This window comes from Schistosoma haematobium, chromosome 2 (genome assembly GCF_000699445.3).
Source record: "Schistosoma haematobium chromosome 2, whole genome shotgun sequence".
Taxonomy (NCBI): Eukaryota; Metazoa; Platyhelminthes; class Trematoda; order Strigeidida; family Schistosomatidae; genus Schistosoma; species Schistosoma haematobium.
Window position 1 is genome coordinate 23,504,132 of NC_067197.1, and position 24,437 is coordinate 23,528,568.

Below are 24,437 nucleotides of genomic sequence, written 5' to 3' on the forward strand. Positions count from 1 at the left end.
CTCAACATCAACCGCAATCGCTAGCCAGATTAGATCAGAGAATTCCGATATATTGGTCATCGCCAAATATACTCTTCCGATCTCCTCGACTCTGTCTTTTGATTTCTCTTGGTGGGAACGAAATATATTAGAAGGTGTTACTGGTAGAAGCGTTGTCAAACACTGAATACCTGTGACATCATCATTGGTGAACCCGACGTGATCTGGTACACCTAATTGCAACTGTGAGTCTGTTCCTTTTTGGGATTTTTTATATATCATTGCCTTATTTTTTATTTTTTTTTAAACATTGTGATTTTTTTTTCGTGTTTTTTCTTGGATATATATATATTTTCCCCTCGTTCATTATCGTTCTTCATACTTCATCATGACTGAACAGACACCTAAAGTACTCAAGCTTAAGGCTTTGTCCCCACCTTCGTTTCAACTGATGCCTTTCTGGCCCGACAACATCGAAGCCTGGTTTTGCTACGCAGAAGCCGACTTCTCCGAGCACGGCGTGACCGACACACGTGCACAATTCCTCGCAGTAGTCAAGGCACTACCGCGCGAATTCAACAGGTACGTAACACCTAGTATGTTTACTAGTGATGTTTCCGATCCTTACGAAATCTTAAAACGCTCGATTCTTAAACGAGGAGATCTAACCGATCGACAAAGGTTAGATCAACTCTTCAATAACATCGATCTGCAACACGGTTCTGCGACAGACATGTTGCAACGGATGAGAGAGGTTATAGGCCTAAGAACTTTCGACGAAGGTCTATTCAAACAACTCTTCTTGTCAAAACTTCCCCAACAGGTGCAAGCAGTTCTGGTCTCGTTCCAGAACAACGGCTTAGACGAGCTAGCTGCATCTGCCGACCGCATTCTAGAAATTACGAAACCTTCTACTACCGAGGTATTTTCAGTCAAAGAAAGGCCTCACACGACTCAGAATGATACAACCGACTTATGTCACACACTCACGCGTTATCTTAGTCTTCGTACCGACCGTAAGAGATCGCGCACACCACGTAGAAGCATTTCTCGTAAGCGATCTGTCTCTAGACCACGAGAGACAGATAACCCCGACTGGTGCTGGTATCATAACCAGTATGGAAAGCTTTCCAGAAATTGCAGAAAACCCTGCAATTTTCCCAACACGAAACCGACTGATTCGAAAAACAATTCGGGAAACTTCCAGGCCGGCACGCGTTAACGGCAACCGTAGCCGGCGAACAAAGCCGTCTGTTATTCGTCACAGATGTGACAACGAGAGTTCGCTACCTCGTCGATACTGGCGCAGAAGTTAGCGTTCTCCCAGCAAATCCTAACGACCGGCTTCACGAATCGACCTTAAACTTACAGGCGGCAAACGGAAAACCGATCGCTACATATGGCAAAAGGTACGTTTACCTTAACGTGGGTTTACGCAAACCCATACACTGGATTTTCGTTGTTGCAGATGTTTCTATACCAATCATTGGTATGGACCTTCTACAACACCACAATCTGATCATCGATACGCGCAAACGGAGGCTAGTAGACGGGAACACTAATTTGTCCGTTTGCGTAACTTCTTTTACTGGTTGTAGAGTATCCCCAGTCACAGTTAAACATATGATAGACCCACTCTATCAACCACTACTCGATAAGTACTCTGGGATACAACAAACTCAACCGAAACTACCATGTGTAACCAGCAATGTTACACATCACATCACGACTACAGGACCACCTGTATTCTCTAAAGCACGACGACTAGCTCCTGAAAAGCTAAGGTTAGCGAAAAACGAATTCGATCACATGATGGACTTAGGAATCATACGACCGTCAAGTAGCCCATATGCATCTCCGTTGCACATGGTCCCTAAAAAGGACAGCAACGATTGGCGTCCAACTGGTGACTATCGGCGATTGAACGCGAAAACCATTCCCGATCGTTACCCGTTGCCTCACATTCACGATTTGACAGCTACCTTGAAAGGTACAACTGTCTTTTCGAAAATCGACTTGGTTAAAGCGTATAACCAAATCCCTATGGCTACTGACGACATACCGAAAACAGCTATCATAACTCCTTTCGGACTCTATGAATTTTCGCGAATGCCTTTCGGTCTAAGGAATGCTGCTCAAACATTCCAAAGATTCATAGACGACGTTTTTCGAGGTCTCAACCTCGTACACGCGTATGTTGATGACTGTCTAATCGCAAGTCCGGACAGAGAAACACATCTCAAGCATCTGGATCTTGTTTTCGAACGACTTCAAAAACATGGCATTACTGTAAACGTTCAGAAATGCCAATTCGGAACCGACTCCTTAGACTTTCTGGGACACACTATCGATGCTCAAGGCATTCGACCTCTTAGGACCAAAGTGGCGGCCATTCTGGATTACCCAGAACCGACCACCGTCAAGCAATTACGCACGTTCAACGGCCTGGTAAGTTTCTATAGACGTTTCATACCCAAATGCGCATTACTTATGAAACCTCTGACCGACCAACTTCGTGGAAATGCGAAATCCATTAATTTGGACGACACCGCACGAAAAGCATTCTCCACAGTTAAGGAACTGATTGCTAAAGCAACAATGCTCGCACATCAGGACACCCGAGCACCCATTAGCATCGCAGTAGACGCATCCGACTCAGCAATCGGAGGAGTCTTACAACAATGGGTTAACAACTCCTGGCAACCCTTGGCATTTTTCTCTAGAAGGTTGCTAGACACCGAATCGAGGTACAGCACATTCGGTAGGGAACTCCTAGCTATGTATTGTGCTGTACGGCATTTCCAACACTATATCGAAGGCCGTGAATTCACTCTTTTCACGGACCATAAACCGCTCACTTTCTCGTTAAGCTCTCCTTCTGACAAGTACTCTCCTCGTGAGTCTCGACAACTGGACTACATTTCGCAGTTTACTTCAGATATTCAACACATCTCTGGAGCAAACAATGTAGCCGCAGACGCTTTATCTCGTATAACTTCCTTGAACAGTTTCCAAGGAATCGACCTTCTTAAACTCGCCGAGCTTCAAAAAGAAGACAGTGATCTACAGCACGAGTTATCGTCCACAACACTTAAACTACGCATCAAACAGATGGGAACAGGTAAAGAAACCTTACTTTGTGACACATCTACAGGTAGGGATCGCCCAATCGTGCCGAAACATTATCGACGCAATGTCTTCAACACATTGCACAAACTTTCGCATCCAGGTGTTCGTGCAACCATCAAGCTTATAGCAGAAAGGTTTTGCTGGCCTGGAATGAATAAAGACGTGAGGGAGTGGGCGCGCTCCTGTGTAAGCTGCCAAAAATCTAAGGTTATCAGACACAATAAATGTCCCTTAGGCTCGTTTAAAACTCCCGATACCCGTTTCGACCATGTTCATCTGGATTTGGTAGGACCTTTACCAGATTCAAATGGATACTCTTATCTCTTAACCTGCGTTGACCGTTTCACTCGATGGCCAGAAGCAGTACCTATCAAGGACATCACTGCTGAAACAGTGGCCCGCACCTTCGTCGAACGATGGGTAGCAAACTTCGGTTGCCCTTCAACCATCACCACAGACCGCGGACGTCAGTTTGAATCTGATCTTTTCCGTCGTCTGACCACACTTTTAGGAATCACTCGCTTCCGAACGACCGCCTACCATCCACAAGCAAACGGGTTGGTAGAACGTTTTCACCGACAACTGAAAGCTTCGCTATCAGCAGCAAACGTTTCACAGTGGACCGACGCTCTTCCACTCGTCTTACTAGGTATCCGCAATGCAGTGAAAGCTGACATTGGATACACTGCGTCTCAACTCGTTTATGGAACGACACTTCGACTTCCAGGAGAATTCGTGGATCCTTCATCCTCTTCAATGAACATGGATCTAACCTCCTACACGAACAGGCTTACAAACGCAATGCGTTCAGTTAAACCTGCTTTCACTCGACCTCAATCAACTGATGTTTTCGTTCAACCTGGCTTACGATATAGTACACACGTTTTCATTCGTCGAGACTCGCATCGACGACCATTCGAATCAGCATACGAAGGACCCTTCAAAGTTCTTCAACGTGAATCTAAGTACTATATAGTCGATAAGAACGGAACAAACGATAGCATCAGCATCGATCGCTTAAAGGCAGCGTATTTAGAAGGAAATCCTATCCACGTCGATTTTCCTTCGGTACAATCGAACGACACGACTCCGACACTTACAATACCTCATCCGACAACCAACACACACGATGATACTTCGACAGTATCCGAAAATAAACTTAAAACGACGCGTTCTGGAAGAAGGGTGAGATTTCCAGAACATTTAAACGACTATTGCACGTAAGGCACTTCTCGACATTTTATATTATTTTTAAAAAAAAACAATTTTAATATGCTTATATATTTTTATTTCTATTTAAAAAAAACAAAACAAAAAAACAATTTTTTAATGCTATTACGTGTTCATGAGTTTATTTTCCATTTTTTTTCCGCCGACATTGTGTTTTTACGCACATACGAGTGTATTTCGACATGCACTTACATTTTCTTTTTTCTTTTCCAGGACGGCTGGAAAAGAACGATGACGTTTATGAGGATCCGAAATTTTCATTGTACATTTTCTTTTTTTACTATGTTGTACCTCCGTCCCATATAGTAAGGAAAGACGACCAGACGCTGCTAAATTTAGTAAGCTATCAGAAGAGTGTTTACCAACGACAAACTCGTTGGGTTTAAACTTCTGGCTGGCCACGTCTTAGGGTCGTCACTGCCCCACTAGGGGGGGGAGTGATCTGTAGCGGTAAATAAATCCACAAAATAAATAGCATTAAGTTTTCGACATTGGATGCTGACCATATGTTTTAGTGGACTCATCTAGCTTAAGGCGCTCGGTCAGGCATCCGCACCAGATCACGTGTGGTAACGCCGTGCTCAACATCAACCGCAATCGCTAGCCAGATTAGATCAGAGAATTCCGATATATTGGTCATCGCCAAATATACTCTTCCGATCTCCTCGACTCTGTCTTTTGATTTCTCTTGGTGGGAACGAAATATATTAGAAGGTGTTACTGGTAGAAGCGTTGTCAAACACTGAATACCTGTGACGTCATCAGGCTCATATAACGAAAAGTGAGTAAATATATTTGGTCCTTTAGGTGCGACCTGCCCTTCATCATACGGACCCATGAGGCAAGCCGAGGGATCAGAGCGATACATTATGAATAATATAGACTTGGGTACCGTAATTAAACTCATATTTAGAGGTAAATAAATCAACAGGTTAAATAGTTATTTGTATCTTTGACATTGATGCTGACCTCACTATCGCCAACTTCATTTTCTATCTCTGTTGTTGGTATAAGAGGTGTATGTCTTATGAGGAAAGGTTCTGCATTAACATTGTGAAATTCAAGGTGGGGCCGAGAGTAAGCTTTGAAAGGTGTTAGGAACAATTTTGGTGTGATTGTGCCGAGTTGTCTTCGCGTAAAGTGGAGTATTGAGTTTGCTTTTGTCACATCCTCCATATAGTTCGAGCGGGTATCTAAACTCTCCATGATTACAAGCTAACATTTTTAGCTATTACACTTAGAATCCTAAAATACAAATTTCTTCACGCGATACTATTTTTATTAAAAGTTTTCGGTAGTATCAACAAGCTTTTCGACGTAGCAGCCTATATATATATATATATATATATATATATATATATACATCATATGAATGAAAGGTTGTGTAGACTGTCTGGAGAGAAGACTAAGTTCACTTTCTTATTGATATAGGGGGTGGTTGTTATGTGCGACTTAGTGATGAATTTCACTGGATTTTTCGACCATTAAATTTAAGAAAGAACACAACAAGACCCGGATATTTCTTATGATTCGCCATCGCGCTTAGACTGTGTATTTACAAAAAAGAACTAATTAACAACCATTTAATTCTGGCTCCCCTAGAAAAAGCTATCACGCCATCATAACCCTCAGTTTTATCAACAAAACTGGATCAAGATATCCCACCAACAGCAGGCGCTGGAATTTTAAACGGTCAGACTTGTCAGCTTCACAGGAAAATCTACAGCAAGTGGGCTGGAAAGTTCGCCCTTAACACGGTTTAGATGCTCATTAGAATTTCTTACTGCACGCGATCCTATGTGTTATACGGCATTCTGTTCTGCTAATGGTCCTCAAATTCCACAGGTAGCCTACAGTCATCAAGAACCGCACTCTTGGTTTTCCAAGCAGCCAAAGGCAGTTCTAGGCAGAATACGAACGAACTGATAACAACAGCGCATACGAGCAGTACAAACAAATATAGAACATATGCACAAAGGCGATAAGAGAAAAAGGCTTCAGCATCAGATAAAGCTTATCCATAAATTTGTCTCCATTCAGGAAAGCTTACTCAGTTACACAGCCTCTCCTCGACAAGCCGAAACTGGAGGTTCCCAACAGCTGAGGTGAAAAAAGATTCAGGAGTGTTGGTACCCTGGAATTTGAAGTCTTATGCCGGCTGTGTCAAAAATGCCTTTCGAACAAACCTTGCACTGGTAACATTGAAGCGCATTTTTGGCCAGATTGACGGAAGAGCTTTCCATATAATCGTTAACAGTTTTATTCGTCCCTATTTAGAGTACGGAAACATAGTATTTCCTCCCTCACTCAAAAAGGATAAGGACACCCTGCAGACTATCCAACGGCGCGTCATGAAATCAGTTCGGAAACTCAAATTCAAGCTTTATGAAGAGCGCCTCCAATCACTAAATCTTTACTCATTATGGTATAGGCGTTTTAGAGGTGACCTAATTGCTTACAGCCTCCCTAAAACTTCTAAACATCCCCTTAAAAATATACCTAAGCATAGTCCTAACACAAAACTTAGAGATAACACCCAGAAACTGGAAACGCAACACAGCAGAAAGAACTGTAGACACAAATTTGAGAATGGCACAGGTATTCAGTGTTTGAAAACGCTTTTACCAGTAACACCTAATATAACTCGTACCCACCAAGAGAAATCAAAAGACAGAATCGAGGGGATCAGAAGTTGTATTTGACGATTGCCAATAAATCGGAATTGTCTGATCTAGTCTGGCTAGCGATTGCAGTAGCAGTTGAGCACGGCGTTCCCACACGTGATCTGGTGCGGATGCATGACCGAGCGCCTTCAGCTAGGTGAGTCCACTAAAACTAATCTGGTCAGCATCCAATGTCGAAAACTTACAGAGCTATTTATTTTGGGGATTTATTTACCGCTACAACTTCTACTCTTTGAGAGTGGTCAAATGCTGGAATTCGCTGCAACTTCCCATGAATCCTTTGAGAAAAAACTTGAAATATTCCTAAGAATTAAGAATAGTGCCTTACTATGATGTGCCACTTTTTCCTTCTTCTTCATCGATCATATCCCTATAGGTATAGGAACCTACAGGTTGCTGGCTGGAGGTAACGATGATCCTCTGTTGCAACATACGGACGTCCAACAAGCTAAATCTGCTTCTATTCCATCCAGAACCATTTGAAGTTGTCTTATCAGTTAGATAGAGATAACAGGGAACAAATAGTTCGTTAATTTAACCAATCTTGGGGTTTGGACGTCTTGCTACGCGCCTGAAATAAAGCTGTTTTTACTTTGGTTTCGTTGGTCTTGTTCTAGAGAAAGACAGCTCATTCTAGTCCTAGATAAACGTACTAATGTACTTAATTTTTTGAGAGGTTTGATTATTCGATGCATTAAAACTTGTCAGATATGCATAGACTTAATTTCGGACAATAACGTTTCGTACAGCGCTCATATAGTTAGAAAATTAGTTAGCACTTGGTAATTTAGCATGAAATTACTTATTACATATGTGATTGTTTCATCTTGGCTTTCAAATAAGGCATGAAATCTTACTGATTGCCCTAGAAAATCAACAAATTATTACTCACACATTAGTTTGAGCTTGTATATGAGCGGCCCAACGTCAATTTATTAGTAACAATATGTTTTCTTTAAAGAATGTGTGGTATCATCATGGATATGAGCAATATTTTTCATAGCAATATATTATTTGTATTTCACGCATTATGTTAATGGATGACAAAATGTCAAACTTAAGGTTTTCAAATTAAAGTTTGGCTAACATTTCCAAATACCTTGGGAAACTTAGCTCTCGTTTGTCATAAAATTCATCTAACTTAACTAATAATTTGGCCTTTTACTCAGTAGCCCACATTCTAGGACAATAAAATCTCAATATTTCACGCACACTTAGGGCTCAAAACAGATACGGACGTACGACGTATGTGTGAAAATGTACAAACTTCATACGTTTCTTTTAATGCAATTTTCTTTTAAAAAGGTAGTGTCAGCTATTAATATTATAATATTGCTTGAAATTTCTAAGGCTCAATAGTCAGTAATTGGCGATAATATTATGCTAAGTGTGACTTCTGGATCATTCTACTATTTTACATTACTGGCTCTTTTTCTATCAAGTTTTGAGCTTACTTATTACTTCATGCTTCTAATTGTCCTGTGGGCCGTTTTCCGTTTTATTTATTTGCTTTCGAACTGCACTTGCTGTTTTACCCTAATTTTTAGTCTTTCAGGGATCTTATCTCATCTTTCCTCACATTTTTATTTTAAAATTACCTGTTTTTATCGAGTACAGAATAGGATTTTACCAATTTTTATCAACTTTTTTGGACAAACGGATCGTTTTGGGTTTACAAAATGGATTTAAGTAAGTCAATCAATATTATCGCTATGATTTTAGCTACATGTTATGGTAAATTTTTCATTTTGAATCTCATCTTGAAAGGTCGCTTCTTTAAGCCCATATTATAAAATTAGTTTACAGATTTCGCCAATAAAAATGACCGCCGAGACTTAAAAGTGGCGAGAAAATGGATCGTATGTCAATCATTCTTCACTATTCTCATCATTTCGATAATTCACTGTGACCGTATCTTGTTACAATACAACTAAAGGCTGCCATGCAGTTGCACTGCATTACTCTGTGGCTGTGAAACAGTCCATGTAGGTAGGGAACGTAAAAATATTCTACCTTCTTTAAATAAGTGCCTTTTAAGTATGATTTGGCCGCCAAGTGAACAACCTAGGTTTGATATATATATGATTTTGTGTATGGCTGGTATGTTGGTTGATGGGCTTGCGGATATTTAATTTAAATTAAACCGCCGCCTACCTCAATAGCTGGTATCGGGCCATTGTGAAAGAAACAGTATAAAACCTATCGACCAAGTCGTTGGTTGTTGGTTTATACCATATAGAAAAAAGGTTAACATCTAAAGTAAGTACATTGATCATTATCGTTGGATGGATGACGATACATATGATGGGGCCAGCTGTATTGGCTTAGTTGTATTCCGTCTATCGATCCCTAAATCTTAAAGCTAGTGTTATTCTGTACTTTCCATTTTTCGATCCCACTCCTTTTTTGTATGCTGTGCTCTGTGTTAAGTTTTAGTTTCCAATCTTTCATACTAGTTCTAGTATTTTCGTAAAGTACGAGTGAACTTATTAAGTGTAAGTGTATTCTGCGTCACTGTTCATTTTAGTGTTATCGAACCTATCTTCATAGCGATTCTTCTTTGGCAAACAAAATAAATGACTTATTTTTATGTCAAGGCATCAACTTAGTGCTCTTCGAACCCAATATTTATTCCAAGCGTTCCTGAATGTTGTTCAAATTTATCCCACAGGAATTGTTCGATTGACACTAAGCTTGTTACTGCTTCAAATGACCAGCCAAAACCACTAAACTCAGCTATTAAATTTGTCTCTATTATTAGGAATTATTATTATTATTATCGATCTTCACGGTTTTTATGTATGATTTGGAGAACTTTTTATCATAGGTTATATGGACGTTGGTGTAGGTACAGTTCGTTGGGTTAAATAAGCGGGTATCAATGGGTTGTAAGAGCCCCTCTGAAATTTAATGCCTGCATGATGAACTCTTGAAGTAACAGGCAAGTATGTTTGAAAACCAGAACCTCACAAAAAATAAAGAGTGAATTCATCTATGATACTGTGGCCGATTCTGAACCACATCACCAAACGTCTTTGACCACTGATATTGGCTGACTTTTGAACTTTTGCCTGGCAGTCTACAAGTGTCAATTCGGATTCGACCAATAGTCAGTGATTTCATGGATTGATATCACTTATTGTTTTGACCGTTTTCTGCTTTCTTTCAACCTACTCTTGTCCCAACTACCATTGCGCTTCGTGGTTGGCTTTATTTTTGCATGCGTATCACTTGTTTTACCTGCTGTAGTCAGCGAATATTCACAAATTTATCAAATAGATTTCATCTTTGTCCCCGATGCCCTGTTACGACTGAGGGTGGGGAGATTCCACTCTCCTCAAAATGCTCTCACATGGCCTCGCGTATACAGCTACTTCCAAAGAAGTCCTACTCACTTCCTTCCCGTGGCGGGGGTGCTGTTTACGAAATTGAGAGGATGAAAAGCGATTGTCCGGCGCTTTAACCGGGTTGGTGGATACAGAGGATCCACCTAGGGGAGTTGAAAAACATTGATTCCAAACCAATGGTGTACATGGGCTCCGGGATTATGAGGAAACAAATGGAGTATGAACCCATTGTTGGTCGGCAGCCACCATGGGATTACATCTCCTGACGTTGCTTCACTGCCTTGTTGGTCAGACCTTTCGGCCCAAGACTCGGGATGTGGCTCCCTATGAAAACCACCTGCTTCGATCTGGGCACCTGGGAAGTATCCCAGCCCATACACAAATCGAGTGACTTGTGTAGCGCATATGTATTCGGTGTGCCTTTGTACTAATATTCATGAGTTCAAATAAATAAATAAATAAATAAATACATCTTTGCCTAGTACCTTGTGCACAACCCCAGTATTGTTCACTCTATTGTTCCATCATACACCAATAATACTACGAAAACACCTATGCTCAAGAAATTGTAACTTACGTATGCTTTTTGCCACTGAAGGCCACATTTCAGAGACATAAGTTAAAACAGAGCTAAATGCTGAACAGCACGCTCATCCCTTGGTTGGTAGACAGACGTTTCGTTTACACCAAAAGTGACGAAGTTCGGTAAAAGCCTAGGAAGGTTTCCGAATATGTCCCTGTATATCGTCAAACACCAGTCCATCAGAGTTTGTGAGACTTTCAAGATGGGTGAAGTGATAAACACTCTCAACTTCTTCACTTCCTATCATTAGTTTATATGTTGATGCAGACCAGTCTAGAAGCAATATTTTGCATTCATGGGGTAAGAAATGCTCTCCAGTCCATCGTTACTCAAGGCCTTCAAATGATCCTAATTACGTCAGTCTTCATTAAACAGAACAAAGTCAACTAGATATTTCACATCAATGAGTAGGTTTCCTGAGCAAGAATCACCGCCCAAAAAGTTACATAAAAAATCGCTATTTTTAGGAAGAAATATGAAATTAAGGGATTTACAAGAAAGTCAGAAACATTCTTGTATTAATCCATATTATCAGTATCCGACTGCAGTATGATATACTAGTCTATCGTCGGCAGCAAAAATTAGCTGGCACATCACTAACAACCTCTGGCAGTTAGTTCTGACGAAAAGTAATGTGTAACTTGTGTAGATCTTCAGTAAACAACCGGGCCAGCGTAAATGTTTGTTTAGGTAGGTTGTTAGTTAGTAAGTCATTTTATTCACAGGTATGATCATCTGGGCTATTATTTTAAATGTTCTTGACAGAAGACTATCTGAATTGATAGTTTTGTTTATTCTCTTCTATAACTTCTTGTTCTTATGTTTGAGCTTATTGATGTGTAATCATTAGCAAACTTCACGAAACTGAGAGTCATATTCAACTAAAACTACTCTTAGTTTGGTTAAATTTGCACTTAGTTTCACTTGTATTTTGTGTTCTTAGATGCATACAAAGGATGGTCTTCTGAACTTCATTCTACATACAATCAACTTCTCGAATATGAAAGTTTTTTGCGTTTGTTTCCTGTAGAGGTTGCTAACTCTATAGCCACCAGTACTGTAATGAGTGTGAAGGTAGGATGATGTTTCATTTAATAGTACAGTGTTTAAGTTAAAGAAAACATAATTATTTGTAGTGGGTTATGTATTTATTCCTATTAGACAAGCAACTGTTTTCAGTTACAAAAGTAAAATTAAATTATTAGTTACTGAAAAATTCCCGTCATATTAAAACACAGTTATGAATAAAATACAGATTACTGCAGTCATACGTCAGCCTGCTGTGGTAGAGAACAAACCAACTTCCAGCTGAGGAGGAAATTAAGAAAAGATATTGGAAGTGGATAGGACACACATTGGGGAAATTATCAAACTGCATCACGAGGTAAGCGCTAACTTGGGATCCTGAAGGGAAACGAAAAAGTGGAAGGCCGAAAACCACACTGCGTCGGGAATTGGAAGCAGATATAAAAAGTATGAATAGCGACTGGAAACAACTGGAAAGGATTATCCAGGAGAGTGCTGGATGGAGAATGCTGGTGAGCGGCTTATGCTTCTCCATAAGGGGTAACGGGCGTAAGTAAGTAAGCAGCCGTACGTGATTATTTCAGTTGAATAATCATCGGAAGCCTGAAAATGAGATATCTTATGGTCATTCGTTCGTAACCATCACTGAATCGATCTGTGACAGAACGCGATTAAATATAAAGGACTTAATTAACTGGTTGTTTAGCATTTACAATCGACTGTATTGATTATTATAGGTGGCATTACAGTTAGGAATTAACCTATTTAGTTTTGTCATAGTTTCGTTGGTGTGTGATTAGTAAATCAAGCCCATATTTTATAATCAATCATGTTTCAAATTACTTCTAATTGTTCTATAATTTTATTCAATAATTTGTATATATCAGGGCAACGCTTTACAGTAAAGAAAAATTTATTCAGTTGGCCGCTTTGTTGTTTCTTGATATCGATTCATTCAGAAGTTTCCATTTATGCTTCCATCTTGTGAGCCTTCATATCTTATCATTACTTATCGTCTATTGATCAGCCTTTTGTCCATCCTTATGATAACAACTGTATTCGTAATCAGCCCTCCTAAAACACCTTAATAATGCGAAACTCCATCTGAAGTAAGGGTATTAGGCAACTTTATTAGTGTAGCCGAGATGTTCTATGAGTGTCTTTATTACTTCGACATAACATCGTACCTATTTTACAATTAGTTATTGCTCTTTGACTTTTAAGATGTTGATTTTTTAAAGGGCACTCGAAAATCCAACTAGATGGTAATTGAACTGTTATTCTTATCACCAATTTTTTGCCTCCATAATAATAATAATTTATTTTTTCCGATTCAAGCAACCCTTCGTAGAACTATATTGTCGTCTCTCATTTCACAGACCCCATTTCCTTTTGATTATTTGGAAACATTCACGTACATGTTTCGTGAATACACACACAATCTGAATATTTATATTTTGTTGAGTAATCATTTACTCAGCTTAAATTCACAGATTTTGTTTCAAGACTAGTGATACTAAACGGTTGCTTATGCTAAATTAGGTTAAGGGAGAGTGAAACTTTGATACCAGTCAGTCAGTCAGTCAGTCATTCAGTCAGCTACAACGTAGGACCAGGCACATATGTGCATCGGTCCAGGTTGCCATACCGTATCAGCACAACAAGATAAACACCGGATTCATAGCAGTGGTTAGGTCAAAGGTGGTAATATATAGGAGAAAGATTGCATATGGAGATATAGTACAAGAAGAGATAATTGGTTCGTAGAAAGAAAGATATGAAGTGATTTTAATCTCTTAGTTTAAGGGAAGACAGGGAGTTTATACACCGACGCCATTGTGATCGATTCTGAGCCATATCACCAAGAGTCTCCAACCATTGGTTACGATAGTCACGCGGACCACAACCAAGTAGTCTGCATCTACCAACATGGCTCAGACTAGAAGTTAGTAACTTTAAGCACTGATGCCACGTTTCGGCTTGGCCGCCCCTAACTTTCTTCCAACCATTTCCAATACCGGATAGCATTGCACGACGTGGTAATCGATGTTCAGGCATACGTAACATGTGGCCCAACCATCTCAGTCGATGAAGATTCATAACCTCATCAACTGATATATCATCATTCCCTAATACCCTGCGTCGAACCTCATTATTACTCACCCGGTAATCCCAGCAGACGCCAGCAATATTTCTAAGGCATCTGTGGTCAAATACTAATAGCTTACGAGTGTCTTCTACTCTTAATGGCCATGTTTCGCTGCCGTAAAGTAAAACAGAACGGACTGCCGCGCAGTATAATCGTCCTTTTATTGATAGACGGATATCTCGCCTTCGCCATAGGTGACGCAAGTTGGCAAAAGCCAATCGAGCTTTCCGAATCCGTGCTGAGATTTCGTCCGATACCAACCCATTAGGGCTGATCAGACTTCCAAGATAAGTGAAGTTGTCAACGCGTTCGACTACTTCACTCCCTATCCTTAGTCCAGGTGTTAACGCAGACCAGTCCTGAAGCCACAACTTGCATTTAGAGGGAGAGAAACTTGCATTTAGAGGGATACCATAACCATTAAACTACCATTTCATCCAGGTTGATAAACTTTTGTATTGAGGTCCTCTATTTGGACTAGACTTTCATGTTACGTTTATGCATTATTACAAATTATATGCACTTAATAAGAAACTAGTATAATAAAATAAATATTACTATTTCAAATTATCTGTAATAGCAGTTATACATTTAGCAACTAGTCACATGAACTTGTGGAGATTTTACCGTTTTAACATGATGGTCATCAATAATACAGAACGTTTTGATGCGTGAAATATTCCTGACAAAAGTTTTATTGAAGGAAACAAAGGTAAACGACCAAAAAATGGTGATTTTCAAATGTTCCGAACTGTATTCCCTGAAAATGTCACCACTAAGTTTCATACTCCAAGTCTTTATTTATCACATTTTGCTAAATATTTTTGTATATAGACATATGATTGTTTGATAAACGAGATGTCTTATAGGTAAGTTGTGGACTTAATAGCTCAGCGGTAACGTCTCAGACTGTGAAGCTGGGCGACGCTTGTTCAAACTCCATAGAGGGCATCACTCCCTTCAGCATTATAGTTACATTTTAGTCATGAATTCTAAGTGTCATGAAACCTAGAGCAGAGTTTCTTGCTGACCACTCCCAACTACCTTACGTTTTGTATGCATTATTAGATAAACTCTTGCTAGATGGTGATGCAAATTACTTACACGTTGACCAATTCGAAAATAGTGAAACTGTTTTCTATCTTTTTCCTGTTTATACGGGAACTTATTCTAATCAAATTTTAGTGTGATTGTTCATGTACTCTTCTGTCATCGTCTGGTGATGTAGTACCTGCCAATACCGATGCAACACATGATGGTTCTGTTTCTCATCGAAGCGAATCTATATCTCTTCCCCAAAATGTTTCTTCAGCACCGAATCCGCGTTCATCTTTTTCTGGTCAGACTTCCGTAGTACGTTTTGATTCTCCAGATGAACTGCGTTGGGTTATGCACGTACGTTCAAAATACAATTTGCAAATATTTTTTCTCTTATAACAATATGATTCTTGTGTAACTTTCACACAATCAGTCATTAGTGTATTAAAATTAGATTCAGTATCTCTTAGGTCGAGTCTCGAATCGGGATATCTGACCTGCAGGGGTAAATTTTAGGATATCTAAGGTACACAGGATGTATCAGTCTAGAGTTTATTTTTTGAGTTTCTGATTTAGGGAGATCAGTGCTTTGCGAATCTGTAGCTATAAATTTGCTGACCATACATATTATATACTGGTAAGCAATACTATCCGGTTGCTTTGATCAAAATAATTTGATTTCTAGTCAAGTACGTAGGTCTTTGCATTACAGCTGCACAAAGGTTTCATTTATACCTTCTCTTTCTTTGTACTTTTGTTGGAGTTCCAAAAGTAAGCAATAGCAATTTCCAGGTGTATGTATAATTATATGATGATGAATCACTAGTTTATATTACATTCTCAGTTTATAGTTGTTTTTTCCAGTTTCAAAGTGAGCACGTTGATCAATATTTAATCCCTGCTATTACCAATATTTATTGCAGCAATATTATCAATTCGAGTTAGTAAAACAGAATCTGTTCTACAAGGAAAATTAGATTGTAATCCATACTCTTTTTCTTATTTATGGTTATTTTAATAGGGTTTGTTATTCTGTTTAAATACCTACAATTTATCCTATAGATTAGAATTTCTAACTTGAATCCTTGGAAGTTAAATCTATAAACCATAGAGTCACAAGCCTATTCGTTGTGACTAAAATTATTTTACTATTATCTATATTTATCTGATGTAACTTTAGTAATAGTGTGTAATCGTTGTAGGTTAAGAATGTATGTATATATCATATGGTTGTGTTTGCATTTCATGTATGCAGACGGTACTGCAGGCAGTTCTATGTATGTACTAGTCTGTTATACATCTGTAAAATTTCCCACTTAATCTTTCTCACTATCATTGTTACTTTTTTGCTATTCATCTTGTTAATTTCATCTCGTTATGCTATAATGGTATGACAACATGAGCAACTCAAATTCTTACCATGCTCTACTTTAATTCTGACTGACCAAATATAATGATTCATAAATTCATACAACTATGTGTCTTAGTTTTTCCTGTTTATACGAAGTTTTTGTTGTAACTAAGGTGACTGACAATAAAACAATTTGAACTTGAACTTATAGCGAGTAAAATTTTCCTAAAACCAATCAATTCTTGCGAAGTCTTTAGTATCATAGGAATTTGAGTTTTTTGTTGCATTAAGATTTGAGACACATAATAGCGCTATATATTTGCTACACAATTCTGTTATGAAGCATATGTGGTACTTGATACTAATTACTTAAAAGCAAATGACCATTTGACTTTTTTGTTAGCCAGAACAGATTTTCACATCATTAACCTTTATTTCTTTTTTTCTACGGTTATTACAAAAAGCAAAGTGATAAAGTTTACTCCCATGAACTTTTGTTCTTTTGTCCTTCGTTCTTAACACCTATCACGCAAAAATGGATTTCATACCTAACTAGCTAGCATCTCTTAGCATCTGTATGATGTTTTAGGCATTTTAACTGTATAGAAATGTTTTATGTTCCATTTTTTGAGATGGCTCATGGTGTGAAATTTAAGAAAAACACTTGATTTTTGCCTTAAGATACCATAAAGGTGAATTTTTAAAACGTTTAAACTTCCCGAATCCTATGTTGTTTCTTCTTCCTATGTTATAAACAAAATTTTCTGGTCTGCTCTTAGAGACAATCAATTTTATAGGGTTTGTGTGGCTAAGTTGTATGTATAGCACTTAGCCTGAAACCATGGATGAAGTGTTTGGACTATGTTTTATGGTTTGTAATATTTTGTGAAATATATGAACAGTGATATGTTAGAATAAATCGGTCACCTTATAAGCGCTAATGTCATTATTTACTAACGTGGTCGTAAGCAGTCACATGTGCTTCATTTTTAGTCATACCAATCATATCTTACGTACGCTGATTTTAGGCAGTCTCATTTTTATTACATAGGCTATCACTTACGGACTGACTATGTCATCTGAAAATTGGGACGTCATCAAACACAGTGCACATATTTACTGCTATTGGATCAAATGTCTTAATTCTTCAACACGCTCCACACAATCAGGGAATTCGAACTCACCAATTCCGTTGATTCTACAAAAGGAGCCACAACGTTTCTTAAAGTCCCTTTTGTTCTCCCTTACTTATTATTTCCTTCCACGTGATCCAGAACCATTAAGTGATCAGCCTAAGTTAATGTTTTCAACCCTTGGTCGAAGTTTAGCACCTCCACAGTATTTGACTAGTGCCGACTCATCAGAAGCTCCATCTTCTTTTACAGGTTAGAGTTTTAGCCTTTCATTTATTCTTGTCATAAATGTTGTTTTATGTTATTCTCATCAGCTTATTAAAACATGTGGCTTGTTTGGAGCCATATTAATGTCATCTGAGTCAATAATGTGGTGACTCTCGGCTTTTCGTAGGTAATAACCCACCATAAGTATTTTAGCACACTTGGTTCTTGTCAGTTACCTCCTTGTAATTTTCACATACATGAGAACATGAAGGTTAAAGGTATTCCACCATCATGGAATTTTCGGCACTTTCGTGATCCCCCTCCCATGACCGGGAAGGTTCAGTGTTTAGCTGTTTTGTAGTTGTGATACCTCTTTTTGTGTTTATGACTTAACTGTTGTCTCAGTTTTCACCAGATCTGTTCATTTTGTTGCATCTGTGCTGCAATATTCTAACATGGAATCAAGTCGTATCTTGTGGATAATAAAAACTTCCATCTTGCAAACGAGATTGTCGTATAATAGTGGTAAGGACGGTTATAATATTTATGTATTTAGATTAAGTTAGTGAGGGATGACAAAACTAAAAAAATGTTTGGCTGAAACCCAACTTAACAGTGCGGCGCAACTGTTTCAGAATCACTGCTCTCATCAATTTACTGTATAGTAATGATGAATTCCTAACAGATAATAATGACAGTGCTTAGAGTTTTGACAAAGTCTCAAATTACCTAACGATATCAGTCCAGGTAAGCAAAGTAGTTTCGATGTGGTTACATAAGACGGTAATTTTTATCGTATTCGTAATTTTAGTACGTTGGTGCCATTTATGGTCCAAGGAGATTATATTGTAACATTTCAGATTAGCCTGTTGGAGCTACGCTAGTTTGCATCAGTTTTACTGATTTCCGGGTGTCATTATTATTCCAATTTTACATAAAGAATGGTTTATGCAACGTAGATATACAATTTTCAGTTGCCACTCTAATGTAATCCCTATTCCTAGTTTTGGTTTGTAAGTTTTGTTTATTCGTTCTGCTTTTTAAAATTAAATTTTTGTTTAGCTCTATTTTTTTTTAAATAATTTTTTAGTGATCGAGTCAACACACTTATCAGCGTTGCTAAATAAGCAGTTAGACATTATAAAACTGGTGGCTGCTGCAGTCGAAGAATTATGCTCAGTACCGACTCAGTTAACATCTGACTCCTGGGATTGTATATTGCGGTTTTGTCTGATCATATGTCATGCTATTCTGTCACCACCTTTACATTTACCATCAGGATTAATCCAGTCATCTACTGGGGCTTCTCAGATGACCAGTACTTTTATTTCGGGATCAGGATCTGTTGGTGGACCTAATTCTATAGCTCTTTTGTCAAATCATTCCAGTTCTTCAGATGTTAGGGGCACCAAGGATTCAGCTACCTTATTTGACGTCATATCAGACTGCGTTTCCAACTTACTATTCAGTACTTGGTTAAAAGCTTGTACTCATTGTTTTCCTAAACCACAACTCTGGGTCGCATTTAGAGAGTGCGCAAGAGTATGGCGACATCATAATGCGTTTATTAAACAGTGGTCTCGTGTTTCCGTGGCACTATCCGCTACTTTACTTGGTATACTAAATAAACCTACTAACTTAAACGGTAATTTTTACGTAGTCTTATATATATAATTTTTTCGATAATCAATGCTCCAAGACCATCTTTTGCAAGTTGAGTGTTGTTGTATTGGTATATGTGATAGCGAGACAGAATTTGGAAGTTGAACGCACTTCCAAATATTCCGGATTATGCCGCAAAGTTAAGTGGCAATTATAGCTTATCAGTGTTTTAGTTTGACTAAATTGGTGGCTTACTTAGTGACCTGTGCTATAAATCAGGAAAATAAAAAAAACAGACATAGTTTCCAACATATAGTCAGTAGTATGTGACGAAACCATGTTAAAATAGTAACGTATGATACGTCTTGTGATCACTAACGACTATTTTTCATTCATCATCAGCTAAACAATTGGATTCTCACAGATCAAATCACACGCAAAATACTAACATATTTGTCCAGTACTTTCTTCAAAAGCAGATTCGAATGAGGTTGTGTTCTAGAATCTTAATAGATACAAAAATATGATTGATTTATTCACTACAATCTATGTCTCAGTGAAGTTGATAACGAGAAGTGTTTTCAATGATCACGAAGGATCATAATAAGACTCGCATCGCAAAAGTGTTTCAATGATATTACTTTATTACATCGTTCAAAGCATCTCGAAACGTATGTAAACAATTTTTTAAAAACTATTTCCCCAAAAATTGCTTGTTCCTTTGAGCAATATTCCTTAAGAACAAGTTGACTAGATTATGGTTTAGAGTCAATTTTCCCTTACCAACCCATAGAAAGATTAGAATGTCAAACCTTTTTAAAAATATGGTTAGTCTGTTATCAAAATACTTTGTACCTACTAACAGTACATCTAGGCTTTCGGATATCTTCTAATAACATAGCACAATGATAGTCTTTCTTTTTTATGAATCTATTCTTTTGAACTAATCTAACATAATTGAGTGTTACAGTTGGACATTTGAATTGATTCAATGCAGTATATAATTCTGAATATTACATAAAAATAATCACTATATGCTTATGACTTCGTCTGTGCAGTAGGTTGTGATTGATTTTTATGAAATCATTCAATGGTGAATATTTCACCCCACTAGTTGCGATTTTTTCTCTATTAGTTAATTTCTCAATTTCATGCAATTGGTTCCCTTTATGAATTTAAATAAAGGAAGAACAAATATTGGTGCAGAATAGTATGAATTCATATTATTTCGAGGTTTCTCGTCAGCTGCTTACAAACCAAAAATGTGATAGAATTTTTACATTGAGATAGAGTGAAAACAATTGACATAAATGAGTGTAAATAACTGGGTTACACTCATTTATGTCAATTGTTTTCACTCTATCTCAATGTAAAAATTCTATCACATTTTTGGTTTGTAAGCAGCTGACGAGAAACCTCGAAATAATATGAATTCATACTATTCTGCACCAATATTTGTTCTTGCTTTATTTAATTTCTCAATTGTTATTTTTAGAGTAATTAAAATAACCCATTGTATCGTTGAGTAGTAAAAACAGAATTCAGCGAAGAAAATTTTCTTTTCGACGAAGTTATTTACTTAATCTGTACATTTGTATTTATAGTTGTATGGTAAATATATATATATATATATATATATATATATATATATATGTCTATAGAAAGGTAGAAAGGGTTGCATCATAAAGTGACTCGAAACTCCAAATATCGAATGGAGTTACTTAATAATCAGAGAGTTAGATAAAAATAGAAAGATGTAAATAATTAACGGGTCAAAATTATGAAAGATAATTGTCCGCTTGACAGATATGAAGAAAAACGAACATAAAGGTCATAATAATAACTTAATAATAATCATGAAAAATTGTTAATGGATAATAATAACTGGTTACGGTTAAAAATCACAAAACACTAATTAAAAATATACCAAAACATACTACAGAAGGAAATTAGGGTCAAGGAAGAATGAGAGGTTGGACGTATCGTTTTTACACACAGAGTCCGGGCCTCAACTGCGCATAAGTTTTTGATTCGACCTCCCTTCGATCCAGTTCATTTGATTGCGTTGATTATTTTAAAGGAAGACTCCTTCGAAGTGACGTGTCCAAAGTTGATTAGATGCTCCTGTATTGAGTTAGTAACTTTTGCATTCTCCTTTTAAAAGCCACTACGGATAATGTTCTGAGATGCGTTTGGAAAGTGATCGCTTTGTGCGGCCAATGTAACCTACCGTACAGGAGCAAGTAAATTTATCGATATGACCCAAAGAGAAAATTTGTCCTCAACATATCCCTGAATGATAAGCTGGCTTGAGAAGACAATGCGGAGCTTAGTTGAATAAGTTTTATTCAGGAGTTTTGAAATCGGTTTATTCAAGATTTCAGCAGCCGTATCTCCTTTAAATTCGACATTCATAAAAAGTTTTCTTTTGAGCTGTTGTTGCTTTCTCAGGACGTTGTCTAAATGTTAAGTTCCTGTAGATTAATCTAGGTGGATTAACACTATATAGTTTTCCGACGGTGATATTTAAGACTGTTATTGATTAGTCTATGTTACCATATTTTCATCCTTACTAGATTACTTCTATATTGCCATTAAGTCACACTTTTTCAGTATATTTGATATGTAGTTTGTGGTGGAATTCAGCACGCGTGTTTCGTCCGGCTTGGGATCCGTTCACAGGATTTACCTGAGCTAAGTATTGATGTTCACATGAAGACTTGAACGCGTTACCTTTTGTTTCAAACACCATCGCATTATCCACACTATTGGTCTTCAAGTTAACCAATACAATTATTCCATTCTAATTTAGCTTATGCTTCTTTCATTCAATTAATTCCATCTGATCTACCTGATGGAAATGCGAAAGAATCTTGGATTCGTATGTTATATTTGATCGACAATCCAGTAGATCTTAGTCATGAACGTTTAATATGTAATACACCGATTTTTGAAGAATATAAGTAAGTTATAAACTGTATTTTCTCTGTTTCGCCCTGATATTTTTACTTGTTAAGGTATATCCTGATGATATGAAAGAACTTCTTATGGATTTTTCTTATTCCCTATGGTTTCCATGACAGTTGTAATCTTTATCATTGTCCTGATGGATTATCGTTCTCACATGTTCAGTGAAGTTAATGGTGTTGTTAAGCAGTTGACACAAACCAAAGTTGTTTGTAAAACTTATAGAAACTTTTTACCGTTTTTAAGAATACAATTTCCGTTAGTTAAAGTCCTATCCTAATAATAGTTTCAATGTACAACGGCCAGCTTCGTGTTATCGTACAGCTGTGTAGCGTGACTTACAAGGTTGAAAGATATACTTAGATACAGGCATTTGTTCTTAAGTGCCTCTGGATCATTATTCATGTGTTACAAAATCGTCAACTGGGTAATGTTGAGGCTAAATTCAATATTTTAAACAAATTAAAGATAAATCGTTTGATGCGGATGTGAAATTCCATCGATTGAATTAACTGGATTGTGTGAGTCATCTTGTACTTCAGCATATATTACTGACCAAACCAAGCTTAGACCGAAAAAGGTTGAACTAATTGACTAAACTAAAACATGACATCAATCCACGAAGCCAATGAGTGTTAGTCTGAATCGTTCAAAGAGTTGTAGACTTACTGAATTAGGCCCTCATTCAAATCGAATGATTTATGTGGTGCATATCTATTTGGTGCCCACTTGTGCCAATGTTTATGTGTTTAAATAAATAAATAAAATAGTGAGGCCTTCAACTTGATGACAATTGTTGTTTGGCGACATATGGTAATATAGTTCAGAATTGGTCATAATGTTACTGATGAATTCACATTAGATTTTATGTTAAATTCTTAACCTTTTTTGTCTACTTTTCGTTTGTATTCCCTTCCATTTCCATTAATATCGTTTCACTTCCCGTTAAATCTTTTTGATTGGTTAAATAATACGAGAATTTTAACTTATGTAATTTAGTTTACAGTTTGTTGAATAAACTGTATTGCAGTTTTGAACTAATAAGATTCGATAAAAATCGTTGGTGGATACTTTGTATGTCACTTTTATTAAATGGTTTAATGCAAACTATTAAATTTTCATACTGAGTATTAAAACTTCACATGGACTTTAACACTTTGAATTTTTAGTTTTTTCTTAATCATTTCCAAAATAAAAATTAAAACACATACTTTAAAAATTAAAAAAAAAGATTACATCACTATCAGTTATAAATAACTCCAAAGTTTTGTGACACCAAGTAATCATGGTGTATTGACTTTTGCAGATTAAAGCTAGCAAAGGAAAGTGGTTCAACGAATAAATTGCTTTTCATTAACTTCGTTATTGAAAAACTAAACCACCTTCTTCCACTTGTTTCTTTCTTTTTATAGACTATTTTTTGTTTATTTAGGAATTTCAAAGGGGTTTTAGATTATTCAAATATGCATCAAACAATAAAGAATATTTTGTATTATAGTTTGTCTAGATTGAACCAGTCAACTTTATTCATAAGTATGTTCAGTTTCCCCAGTATCAAATCACTAAGAGATCTTAGCTAGACCACTATTTAAATCTTGAAAGCACTGGGAGCCCATTTTGTTTTAGTATGGGGCTCCACAGCAGTTCTCATGACCCTGCGGCCGGAAATCGAACCCAGGCTCTTCGGTCTTGCACGCGAATACTTTAACCTTCAGATTACTGACCTGGTATCCAGTAGTGTTAACGTCTAACTACATGATTCAAAACTGTGAAAATACTGCGATTTCCATAAATCTGTATTTGATTGTTAAGTGAGCAATTTAGTTAAAAGCATTGTTCACATCGTTAGCTTATTTATCATTTATTAGAGGTTTGTTAACTGAATAACTGTTTCATGTATAATAGATTACAAAAGAATTACACTGTTATTGTTTTTATTGTTGGTTCATTATTTCGATAACAATAGAAGTCAGGTCAACCTAGCAATTTCATCATGCCATCATTTCTTAGTG

The 24,437-nt window shown here is 37.2% G+C and overlaps 1 protein-coding gene across 3 annotated transcripts in view; it reads left to right on the forward strand.

The window, feature by feature from the left end:
* The first annotated feature begins 7,580 nt into the window (after window positions 1-7,580).
* Window positions 7,581-24,437, forward strand: part of MS3_00006508 (uncharacterized protein) — a 56,390-nt gene continuing 39,533 nt past the window's right edge. For 2 of the 3 annotated variants that reach the window (XM_051214675.1, XM_051214677.1), the window contains exons 1-6: window positions 7,581-8,711; window positions 11,896-12,026; window positions 15,313-15,522; window positions 17,568-17,901; window positions 18,947-19,501; window positions 22,271-22,421. In XM_051214675.1, the coding sequence (XP_051067859.1) occupies window positions 8,702-8,711; window positions 11,896-12,026; window positions 15,313-15,522; window positions 17,568-17,901; window positions 18,947-19,501; window positions 22,271-22,421 (1,391 nt within the window). In that variant the 5' untranslated portion in view covers window positions 7,581-8,701. Of the gene's footprint in view, window positions 17,902-18,946; window positions 20,974-22,270; window positions 22,422-24,437 lie in introns of those variants that run through there. The other variant, XM_051214676.1, reaches the window with a different exon arrangement.